General features: G+C 36.2%; 1 protein-coding gene across 1 annotated transcript; it reads left to right on the forward strand.

The window, feature by feature from the left end:
• Positions 1 to 5,956: 5,956 nt before the first annotated feature.
• Positions 5,957 to 11,393, forward strand: LOC143450492 (intraflagellar transport protein 81 homolog). The gene is made up of 14 exons (XM_076951057.1): positions 5,957 to 6,146; positions 6,273 to 6,486; positions 6,585 to 6,644; positions 6,778 to 6,909; positions 7,039 to 7,208; positions 8,258 to 8,375; positions 8,520 to 8,708; positions 8,840 to 8,983; positions 9,105 to 9,285; positions 9,477 to 9,664; positions 9,923 to 10,081; positions 10,242 to 10,364; positions 10,492 to 10,584; positions 10,709 to 11,393. Exons 1-14 carry the CDS (start codon positions 5,986 to 5,988, stop codon positions 10,820 to 10,822), a joined length of 2,046 nt encoding a protein of 681 aa, XP_076807172.1. The 5' UTR covers positions 5,957 to 5,985; the 3' UTR covers positions 10,823 to 11,393.
• Positions 11,394 to 11,431: the final 38 nt, after the last annotated feature.

Consider the following 11,431-nt stretch of genomic DNA (forward strand, 5'->3'; position numbering starts at 1 on the left):
GATTCCACAAATAATGTAATTTCTGTTGTTCTTTTGGCTTATTGTCCTCGGCAAACCTATTGTGCTTGTGTTGCTTTGTTCGTTGCTCGATTTGGAGTTGGAGCTCTTTGATAAAAGTATTTCAAGAGTATAAGACTCTTTGTAACGAAGGAAAGCGAACAAGATTGTTCGAGCGATCCGTTCGGTCGTTTCAAGAGTCACGATCGAGTACCTGATTGTCTCGCCGTCAAACTGGTGAACTCACATCACGTGATCGTGATGTTGAGAGTGGCACAATAATGAATTTGCCAAGAAGTTCGACGACGTTCGTTGTTCAATAATCATAATGCCTAAGTAAAGAGCTTCTGATCACAAAATTAATGCGTGTTATAGTTGCGGATTTAACCTGCGTTATCTTCATGCAGGTTTAAGCACTATTACGGTAACTAAAATTTACGAACAAGTTTTATTTTAACATGTCTATGCTGCGTTAGTTGTATTTTTTTTTCTAAGCGTTTAAAATTCATTTCATGAAAAGTGTTAATTGCCAAACATTTATTGAAAGTCCTTTATTCTATTTGGTTGCCATGAAATAATGCTTTACAGCCTAAATAAATGTATAAAAGACACAGAACACTTCTTGAGAATGTCTATTTTCCTCCATTTACGTTAACTTGTCAGTGTATGACTACAGTTTCCCTTAAGCTACTTATCACAGGTAACATACATACTTTGTCAAGGACATGCCCATCAAGATTACAACTCTTTAACAGGTTGAGAGTGAAAAGCACTTTAGTCCATCGCTGATCTGAAAGCGAAGAGTGCCTTAAAACTTTCTCACATAATATACTTCAAATTTAATACAGTGCCAAGAGAAAGTGTTATTTATCCCTCTCTTATTGGCTGCTACCGACGACAGTTAAATAAATAAGCTACTTTTATTTTGGTTTGCACAATCCTGTTCCCCTGGGAACATAAATAAGAACAATGGATAAAATAACGTTTTTTGTACCTTTTTAAGTTTCTGTTTATAACTTAATAGAAATAAAAAGGAAATCGAAGAATTTTCAATTTCAACAATTTGTGAAAGTTTGTCCGTGTAAACGTTATTTCCAAGATCGCACTTTCTTTATAAATCATTTCCATTCACTTATTGTCTGAAATATGTTTTTAAAAATTTTGTCCTATCTTTGTATTAAAAGTATTAGCTGTAGATACCACTTAGGCCTTAGGCCCTCGCCTGAAAAACATAGAAAATCTACAATGCAATTAGACCAATTATTCACTAATTGCAAGTACCGGTATAGACTGTATCTATAATAAAGGCCTACTGTATACAAGACTAAGTCGAGTGATTGCCTTCTTCCAACGATGGCACCTTTTACTATTTTATTGCAGATTTACAAAAGGAAAGTTCATATTAACTTTACATGGACTTTTAAACTCCACGATTTTTCAGAAAATGATTAGGCTTGTATAGGCGTATTATGTATATTATAAATGCTACGCCAGTAGATTTGGTAAATTTGTGTACGTAGTTTTTGCGAACAAATGTAACTGTAACATCGTCTAGCGGCAATCGCCAAGGTAGTATTACATCACAAGTTAAAGTTTATCCATAAAAAATAGTTCGTTTAGTAAATTACTTTGCTTGTTTGCAAAATAAAAGCAGAACCAGAATAAAAGCCACAAATAAGTTTTTTTCTGTAGAATAACCAAATAGTACAAATGTTGCAAAGTTGCAGTAGTAGGCTATTACTGTATAGCCTACTCTAGCTTATCGTATCGTATATATCAATTATTCTTTTGCCATTGACTGTGGCCGGGGAGAGAAAAAATGGCGCTTGTAACCTTGTTACGTCATCATAAAAAATAACATGATCACAAACAAATCAATAAACAGGAAAAATTGCAAAGCCCCGATGGCTTAAAACGAGGAAATACCGATGAAAGGTTAGCACGACTATCCAACCCAAAAGACTTCGCATACGGATAAGTATATCGCCTATATACAAAATAAGCTATAGCATAGAGATTCTTGGCGGTATTCAGTCTGTTCAACCCACGGACGATTCAGCCCAGAATGTGTAAACCCAGAACAGGTAAACACAAGGACTATTCATCCCATAGGTATTGGCTGGATTGTGCTGGGTTTAGTTATTCTAGGTTTAATGGTCCTGGGTTGCATCATGTGTGAGTTGGATCGACTTGGAACCATTTTTGGCAAATCAATTAGGCTAACATATTTGAATTTTTTTTGAATCATGCAACATCTTTTGTATTATTTTGGCTCTGAAGAGAAAGCTACTGTATAGGCCTATATTGTAGCCGATACACTAACATTTGTAATCATTTCTGAGGAAAGGGAGGTTTAACCGGTGTAGGACCGAAGGGAAAAAATTTGTTTTCTCACCAAATTACCAAACAAGTTCTAAAATTCGAAGCGGGTCTAATTTTTTTGTCAGAACACTCAATGAAAAAAACAAATAGGTCTAATAAAAAATCTAAATGTAGTTTTTTTTCTCTTTCCTACCCCCTCTTTTCATATAAACCATGTAACTGGTGATATAGAAAAACAGCGAATTAACATGTTTGTTAAGCACATTTTAAAGTACAAAAAAGTGTGAATGTAAGCCAACTAAAAATAACATAGATCTCAACAATTTCCTGGAACATTACGTAAAATTGACCTATAAAAATATTTACTTTAGTAAGCTAAAATAACGTTTTTCTTTCTAATTTTTTAAAACAATATTTAACTGTTCAACAAAACTGCATAGACAGTGTTAGTCAAGCTTTAACTAGATTTTGGTATCTTCATAATTTTTAATGTTAGGCCTATGTTCTTGTCTTTTCGGACCCACAGTTCCTGTATAGGCTATTGTTCCGAATCCCATGAAGTTTACTAGGAGTTAACTAAAAAACTTATGTATTTTACTTGAATCATAATTTATAACTAAATTTTAAGAAATAAAGTAAACCCGTCTCGTCAAGGAATTCTAACTCTTCGTTTGCAGTTTTCTGTAAGAATATCGTTATAAGTTGCGGAGAAAGTTTAAATGCGATCGAGATTTGTTGATTAAGTCATTATATTATCATATCGTATATTCGTATTGTAGCGTTAAGCTTTCACCTTTGCCAATGGTGTGCGGACTGGAGAGCGAAAAGAATGGTCTTAACTGTTAACCTTGTTATTGCATTGCTAAACATAACAAGAAATATACTCAAAAAAACGGCAAAACGGACGAAGTTTCTATTAATGGAGTTTCATCGCAATATTACCACATTTTTGATTTTCGGTCAGGCCTATTTGATCCTAAACGTGTCTTTTGTTATTTTTGGAACATTTTTTCTGTGCAGTAACATTTTTCGGCATTAAAAAGCTTGAATTTTGAGGTTATCTCATAGATGCTACTTTAACACAGCATGTGACTGCATTGAATTTGTAGTAGTCTAGCTTTTTAGGTTGCGAAACTGCTGAACGAAGCTTATCAGGCTGTAGCTATGAAGTCTAGGTGCCTTTTTTTACAAGCATCAAACAATATCAGGAAGCATTTTATACAGTGAACAAGAAATGAAATCAACGCGCTGTTAAAGGGCGACCAATGCCAACGCAAAAAACCTTGCCTGCAATCTTGTGTTAATGTAGTATCTATGATTATCTACTGATCCAAGAGTTTCTATTTGGTTTGAAACAGCTAGAATTAGAGAAACGCCCGACGAAAAATAGCAAGTGAGAACATCGCAAGTCTCATACCCGTAGCAAAGTGGACACAGGAAGGAAAAGTATAGGCTAGTGTTTGTGATAGACTAGCCTAGTCCGTGCGAAGTCCTTTGTAGCTTTAGGTAAAGTTATTATATTGTTTTTCTTTGTATCACAATCTTTGACCCTCGTCGCTCGTTGGCGTCTGGCCCCCGGTTATAGTCGGTTACCGAATGACCGAGCTTGTCTTTGTGCAAGTTCTGGTAGGCTAGATACACATTTTCTGATGTTATTAAAACCCTGATGGCCTGAAAAGACCGAAAAGGCTGAAACGAAGAAAATAGGCCTAGTTGCCGAACGCTGTTTTCAATTTCAGCTCTTTCAAGCTTTTAGTGTGTGCTCATTTTTCTGCTGTTTTATTGTTCTTTCTTCCGAATTTGAAACTGTTAACCAGTGCCACTGAACAGGAGCAAGTACATTTAATGAAACCATGAAAAAGGTAAACTTGTCGGCTCGGTAGCCCAGTGATTTAATCGCTGGTCTCGGACCAAACTGCCTATATTGCTTGCGTTCTGTGTTCGATACCCATTGGTGGCTTGACACCATACCGTTGCAATGCCTTTGGGCAAGGCATTAACAACACTTGCTCTTGTTTAGTGGACCTAGTGGACAATTCTGTAGTCGGACAATACTATATAAAAAGTCAAAAAAAATAAAATAAAAAATCTGTGACAATCAGAACTTGCACAAAGACTATAAGCTCGGTAACCGCGGCTCTAGCGATGGGGAATCTTCGCCGGGTTTAAGTCGTGCAAAGATAAAGATTATCATGCCATAATTACGGTCGGGTATGTCTGTATGCAGGCTATAGGCCTGCCTAGCCAGAGTATGGAAAAACATCATATCCTGCTGATTCAAACCTTAATAAAACAAGTGATACTCAAAGTACAGCATCAACTTTTATACCATCAGATGCAGAATTTTGGTCTAGTGCAGAAATGCTAATTGCAACAAAATGATGTCACAATTTGAGTAGCTGGGGTCTAGTATATACAAAGGCACCCTGTGGTTGTGCACCCCATGCACTTTTGCACAATAAATTACGACCCCGTAATTTCACCCTGTACAACATAATTTTACACTGCGTCATTCAGCAGATAAATTTACAAGTTGTTCCCTGTATGGAAAGCTTACACTTTAGTATAGAGAGATTAGGGTCTATATTTTATGCGACCCAAATTTTGAAACTATGTATTTTCCATCTCAACTAGGTCTAGCGTAATACTTAGTTTAATGAATGGAGCCGGTTGCCACCGTTGGCTTGCATTTTGCAATTTTTGTAACATGCTTGTTTTATGTGACTCCACGCCTGAAGCCGAAAGAAGGCTGAAGCTGATATTTATGCTGGTAGCGTAACGATATTTGCACCTTCTCCACGTCAGAGATCTCCGGCGTATCCTACAAACTTTTCATACAATAGTTGTTCCAACTTTTTTGCATTGGAATCAGTTTTTTTTTCAAATTGATGTATGAGGTTTCCAATACATCAATATATTGGGCACCTCCTGCTCTAGGTTTCTTGTGTTTGCTAAGTTCCTTGTGTTTCCTGAATTCCAGGACACAATATTGGGGTCGCAATAGTGTGGCACCTGCACGTAACAGGTTCATCAATGTGCATGCCAGACTTTTTTATCTTTTTACCGAACTGAAAACGCTGGTTGCTTGAATACCAATTTATAATAAATAAACAAAATCTTCAGTGCACATCATTGCACCAAAGTATGCAGTATTGCATGCACGAGGTCTCGTCGAAAACTGCAATACCTTCCAGTTGGGTTACTGAAGTGCACATATACAGGTATAATGTATAGGTACATTATTCATACAATTTACCCAAACTAATAACTCTTAAAGAAAGAATAACCTCTCTGAGTTTTCTAGGCTGTTTGTATGTACCTGTGTATTTTACAGCCCCCTAAGAACCAATAAACCTGAAAAACTCGGAAAACATAGACCATTTCGACTTAGATGAACCAGTGAACCCAGAGTATTTAGAGGTACTCACTCAGTATTTACGTGGCATTGATAAGAAAACATTTTTCCGAATTGTCAGACTCCCAGAGTTATGTTGACTCTTTGTTGAGACTGGTCTAGGCTTGTTACAGTTTGATAACATCAGTAAACCAGTATGTTTATGCTTAGAACTAATACCGATACTATATCTGTAAAACTTACAATGTATCATATATATAACGTTTTACTTTTGGGTTTAAGGAAATAAATAAGAAAGGAAATAATATAAAATGACAGAAGAAGCAAAACAAATTGTTGAACATCTCAACAAAGAGCCGTTTAAGAGAAGCTTAAATCTTATTTCTTTGCATTCATTGGGAGCAGAGCAACTTCTTCAGTTATTAAATGATGTCCTTGCTGAAATTGATCCGAGACAACATGGTGATATCAGGTGTTAAAGCTGACTGCATATCTTTGATAACTTTCAACCGAGTATTTGCATTTTTCTCTTTTGTTCAAACATGTTAGCTTGGGTAAAGTGTGGTTGCTCAAAGTCTTACTAGGTATGTTTTCTCAGAGATGAAGCATCTGATGCAAGAGCACAGAGGACTTTGAGCATCTTGAAAACATTGAAATACAATCCACCACCAAGTGCAGAAGTATCAACATTTCGCCAAGGAATTGTGCTCGGAGAAAAACTCATCATTCACCCCATTCTGTTGTATCTTCTTGCTAACTTTGGTAGTCTAAAAACTAGAGCTTACCTTGGGAGGTATCTGGTTAAATTGCAGGTATGTAGTTTATTCATCAATAACAGAAATTTGTTTGTGTATGATTTCGTGTTGTTTTCATTGGTCCTTCAATCACCCAAAAATGCATTAAAATTAAGGTTCCAGATGAGCTCTTACATGACGCTTCAGACAAAGAAATTCAAGAATCGTGGACTAAGGTTAGCAAATGTTACAGCTAAAACTACTATGCCTTTTTTTGTTTATACTTTACTTCTTTTCTTGGTCATATTAAGGAATAATTTGCATGGTTCCCGTTTATAATATGTTGGAACTATGTCAATTTCCTTGCAGTACATGGAATATCAGGAACATTTTTCAGTCGTCCACAAGGAATTGGCAGAATTGCAGAAGCAAAGTCACGGCACTACTGAGGTTAAAGCAGATATTAAAACAATGGAAGATGAAAAAGAGAACCTAACCAGGGTAGGGTAACAATGCAGAATATTTATGCTACTTGCTAGTAGTACGCTTGAAGTAGTGTACACTGTACAGTATGTTAATGTTTTTAGTAAGACATGATAATAATCTTGCCGTGTTCTGACACTTCTTTAGAAAGTTGAGCGAGCAAGAAAAAAGGCAGAAGCAATGCCTGAATTTTCAGAAACTTTAGAAGTTGCACAAAAGATCAGAAGAGAAAAGGAACGTGGTGAAGACCTGCAAGGGAAGATTCAACAACAGCGAAGGTTAATGCAGTCTGCTGAACAACGATTGCAGCGATTAAGGTACTCTAACTAGAACTGTATATACGATTTTATTTCATTGTAACTAAATTTATTCGGAGAGCAGATTTCAATTGATTTGTGTTGGCATCATTTATAGCAGTGGTTTTCAAAGTAGGGTCTGTGTAACAGTTTTTAGAGAATGGCAAAAGAAGAGCGTCTAATCTTTTTAATCAAAACTGTATCACGTGACTATAATTAAGATTTAATCTGATTTGTATCTATGATATCAAAGTCACTGAGATCGTGCTTAATTAAATTACAAGTGCCACTTGCAGCCTATTTTAGACACAATGTAATTGACCCATTGCTACGCAGGCATTTTATAAGTACCATATGTATTGGTGCATTAGCTTACTTCTGAAGTTATAGATGCCATCCAAAACATAGCAAGGGTTATGCAATAAATCAATCTGTTACTTTCCCAACCTACAAGAATTAGAATAATATTGTCGTTTTACCAACAACCTGTCTAAAGTCTTCCCTCAACAGACAAGTTATTTCAAGTGCAGTTTATTGATTTGATAAATGACTGAGATGCAAAGCGTATCTTTTGAGAAACCTGTCTTTCAGACTGAAGTGTCACAAAGATGGCTGTAAATTTCTCATTCCATTTGCAAAAAATCCTACATGCATTAGACAGTTCTGCTCCATTTTTGATCAAAATACAGTCAAAAAAGTCCCAAAGTAGACTGGATGTCACACATGGCATAAGACTATAAGAGTGGATCTATCTAAATCACAACCCAAGATAGAAAACTGCTGAATGTCATGCCATAGAAATACGCCCACCCCATTGAACTGTAAATTATTTGTAATAAAAATTTGTTTAAAAAATAACTGTTTGGGAAATTGCTTAACTTTTTTTTACGTTGGATTATGAAGCATTGAAAAACTTGCAAGTGCACGCATGGCAAAAATGTTTAGAAAAGTTAGAGAACCATTGCTTTTTATGATAGAAGGTGGAGAAACTGAGACATATTCCATTAAAATACACTTCTCATCAGCTTTTGTTACTCTTTACTGAAACCTTTTATTATTCAAACTCACAGGCAACAAGTCACAGAGATGAAGCAAGGTGGGGCCGACTCATCACCAAAAGCTCTTATTGGTCGCATGGAAGAAGATAATCGGTTGAACAGATACTTGGCTGATGAAAAGCTACCGAAAGTAAGTAATTAAGTAGCACATTATTTGGTCATCAGTGTTATGTGCACTGTGCAGTTTTGTGGTACGAATACCAATTTGTTAAAGAAATTTGCAAACTTACATTTTGTAAATTTTTGGTGACAGGGTATTTTTATTGTGTCGTAGGAAATTGAAGCATGTCGTAAAATGGTTCGTGATCTGCAAAAAGTGTCAATGGAACCACTTACTCAAAGTGACCTTGAAAGAATTGAAGGAGACATCAGTGATTCGACTGGTCGTGTAAATAGGTTGATAGAGAAGCGCATGATGGAGGGAAACCCGGCAAAAGACAAGCTGGGCCTCTTCAGACAACAGGTTATGCTGTGATACTTGTCTATGTTATTTCAAATTACGAATTTTACAATACATCTATTATTTGGTTGTAAAATTTCTTTTTGTCAGCAATATTTCAGTAAAATAAAACAGTTTATACTTTTTCTTTTTAGGCTTCTATCTTGATGCACAAAAAAGAAACTTTGGCTGGTGACGTTCAACAAAATCGAGAAGAGGCAGCCGAGCTTGAAAAGGAAGTTACAGAAAAAAGAAAAGAGCTTCAGGATCTGGGTGGAGAAGTATTAAAAGGAGATGATGTAAGAAAATTGCTGTTGTGATGCAAATGCATAAGAGTGTTATTTTTTATTTTTAGTTGTTTTGGTAACACTGTTTTAAACAGAAATGTCTCTTTGCTAATGGTTTGGTATTATTTTTTAGTATAAGATGTATGTTGCTAAACTACGTGCAAAGAATATGCAATACAAGAAGAATCGGGGAGAATTGGCAGAGATAAGATCTGAACACGGAGTGCTGAGTAGAACAGAAGCAGTCCTTCAGAAACTGAATGATGAAACCAATCGCAATGTCGCCAAGATGGAAAACAGGAAGGGAGTTTCTGGTAAATTTGAATTTGGTTATTAACTGACTGCTAATAAGTTAACGTTCTATTTTTCAACTTAATAGTTGAACTATTATTAAATGTTCTCAATGACCTTTTTAATAAAAAGTTAGCATTAATTTCATAACTATTTGTAATGCATAATAGCTTTATTTAAGTCAACAACTACATATTGCTTTTTTCATTCAAAGGTTTTCGAGAGACACAAGACGAGCTTGAAAAAGTTTCCGCCAAAAAAAGTGAATTGGATGAAGTAAAGCATCGAACCCTGGACGATATGTCTGACATGGTTCAGCAACTCAATGCACTCATTTTAGAGAAAAAGAGCCTGATGAGTCCGATTGTTAAGGAAGTGAGAGATTTGCGTGCAAGGCGAGACGTAAGCTCAATTTACTTTTGCATCGGCTTTTTTATTTAGTAATTGCTTGTTTCGTTGTCTTTATAAAATAAAAAATTTCTAAGAAGTTTTGAGTGACCTTGTTTGAAATTTTTGCAGAACTTTCATGACTGAAACCTTTAATTTTTGCAACTATCTCCTTAATTAGGCTGATTAGTCCCCATTTAAACTTCGAGTCTCGTAGACTTGAGTGGTTCTAGGTGAACATTTTAGACATCTAACTCGACAATACATGCACAGACTTTACTTCAAGAGCACCAGGAAGCTCACAAAAAATATGACAGCGCAGCAGCAAGAGTGGAGTCACGTCTTACCAAAGTGACACAGGCAGTGTCTTCTTTACGCGATGAAGTGTACGCTATGGAAGGTCGTGCAAATTTGATTCAGTGTATGACTAAGGTAACTTTGTTTTCCAATAAGTTGGTGTCTTTAAGTAGCCTACATGAAAATTTCTTGTGGATAAAACAGCATTGGGTTATTATATGTCACTTGCCAAGACTGATAAAATCTTTATACCAGCATTACAATATCAATTGACAGTGTTTTACGTGTATTTCAGATAAAACAGGCAAATCTTGACCGTGCAAACCGCGAAATGAACCTTTACAAGAGCGCTGACAAAAAGCAATCTCTTCGTGACGTCTACACCAAAAAGATTCAGGAGCAAGAGAACCTTACAAAAGTTAGTCATTGTTCAAAATTTATTTTCGAGTCTCGTTGTTAGTACTAAGTTGCTATCCTATTCCCATCTTGATCCCCGCCTTATGTGGATTAAATGAAGGACAATGCAATCAAAACATGTTTTCTAGTCCCTACGCGATCAACAGAAGAACGTTCGAGAAAATCACGCGACAGATGCGAAGCAAATGACCATGTGGAGAGATCTGGAAAAACTGCTTAAAGTGATACCTTCTTTAGAATAAATTATTATCGACAACTAAACTTGATATGTTGCTGCCAGAAATTAGAAATTCTGACCATTCGTTTAAACTTAGCATATCTACGAATGCTTTCTCTTTGTTTCAGTGCAAAATGGACATCCTACAAGAAAGGCATAACGAGTTAAATCAGCAGAAAAGCTCCATAGGAGCAAATTTATCCATGAGCCGCGAAGGAAGCCAGGACCGCATGGTGCTGTAGCCATACCTTGGTTACTAACTCCGGGTGCTAGAAAATTTTAACGTGTTTTACTGCAGGTCACCATAATCATCATAATATGTCTTTTGTCATGTCACGTGTCTTATACATATAATAGACGTCTAACCACCCCTGTTTCTTTCAACGTTTCGTGTTGACGACTTTAGTTCCGTTTTTTTTCTTTTGCTTATCAGCTGAACAGACTTGACACTGTGTTTTAACCTTTAATAGATTGATCAGATAACCGTTGACATATCAATACCATTTGTTTGTACAACGCCGTTTTGAAAGCAGACGACGTCATGCTTTGGGTTTTACAAGACGATTGTATCTAATTTTTACTGGAGTTGCTTAAATAATACATTGCTGTTGCTTAAAGGACAGTATCCTTTTTGACGAGTTGTCCCATTAAACTGACAGCTATTGCGTGCGACTGGAATGTGTAAACATGTTTGGACGTAAATTACGGGCGCACCAGCCATGGACAGGCGTAAAATTTGACGCGTTCCACTTCCAGGAAGCGTTGCTATCCTCTTGCTTAAGCTTCAATTAAAAATTCAATTCGTAATGAGAACTGGGTTGTGTTTGATCAGATATTTTAGCCTTGACAGC

This window comes from Clavelina lepadiformis, chromosome 3, assembly GCF_947623445.1.
Source record: "Clavelina lepadiformis chromosome 3, kaClaLepa1.1, whole genome shotgun sequence".
Lineage (NCBI taxonomy): Eukaryota > Metazoa > Chordata > Ascidiacea > Aplousobranchia > Clavelinidae > Clavelina > Clavelina lepadiformis.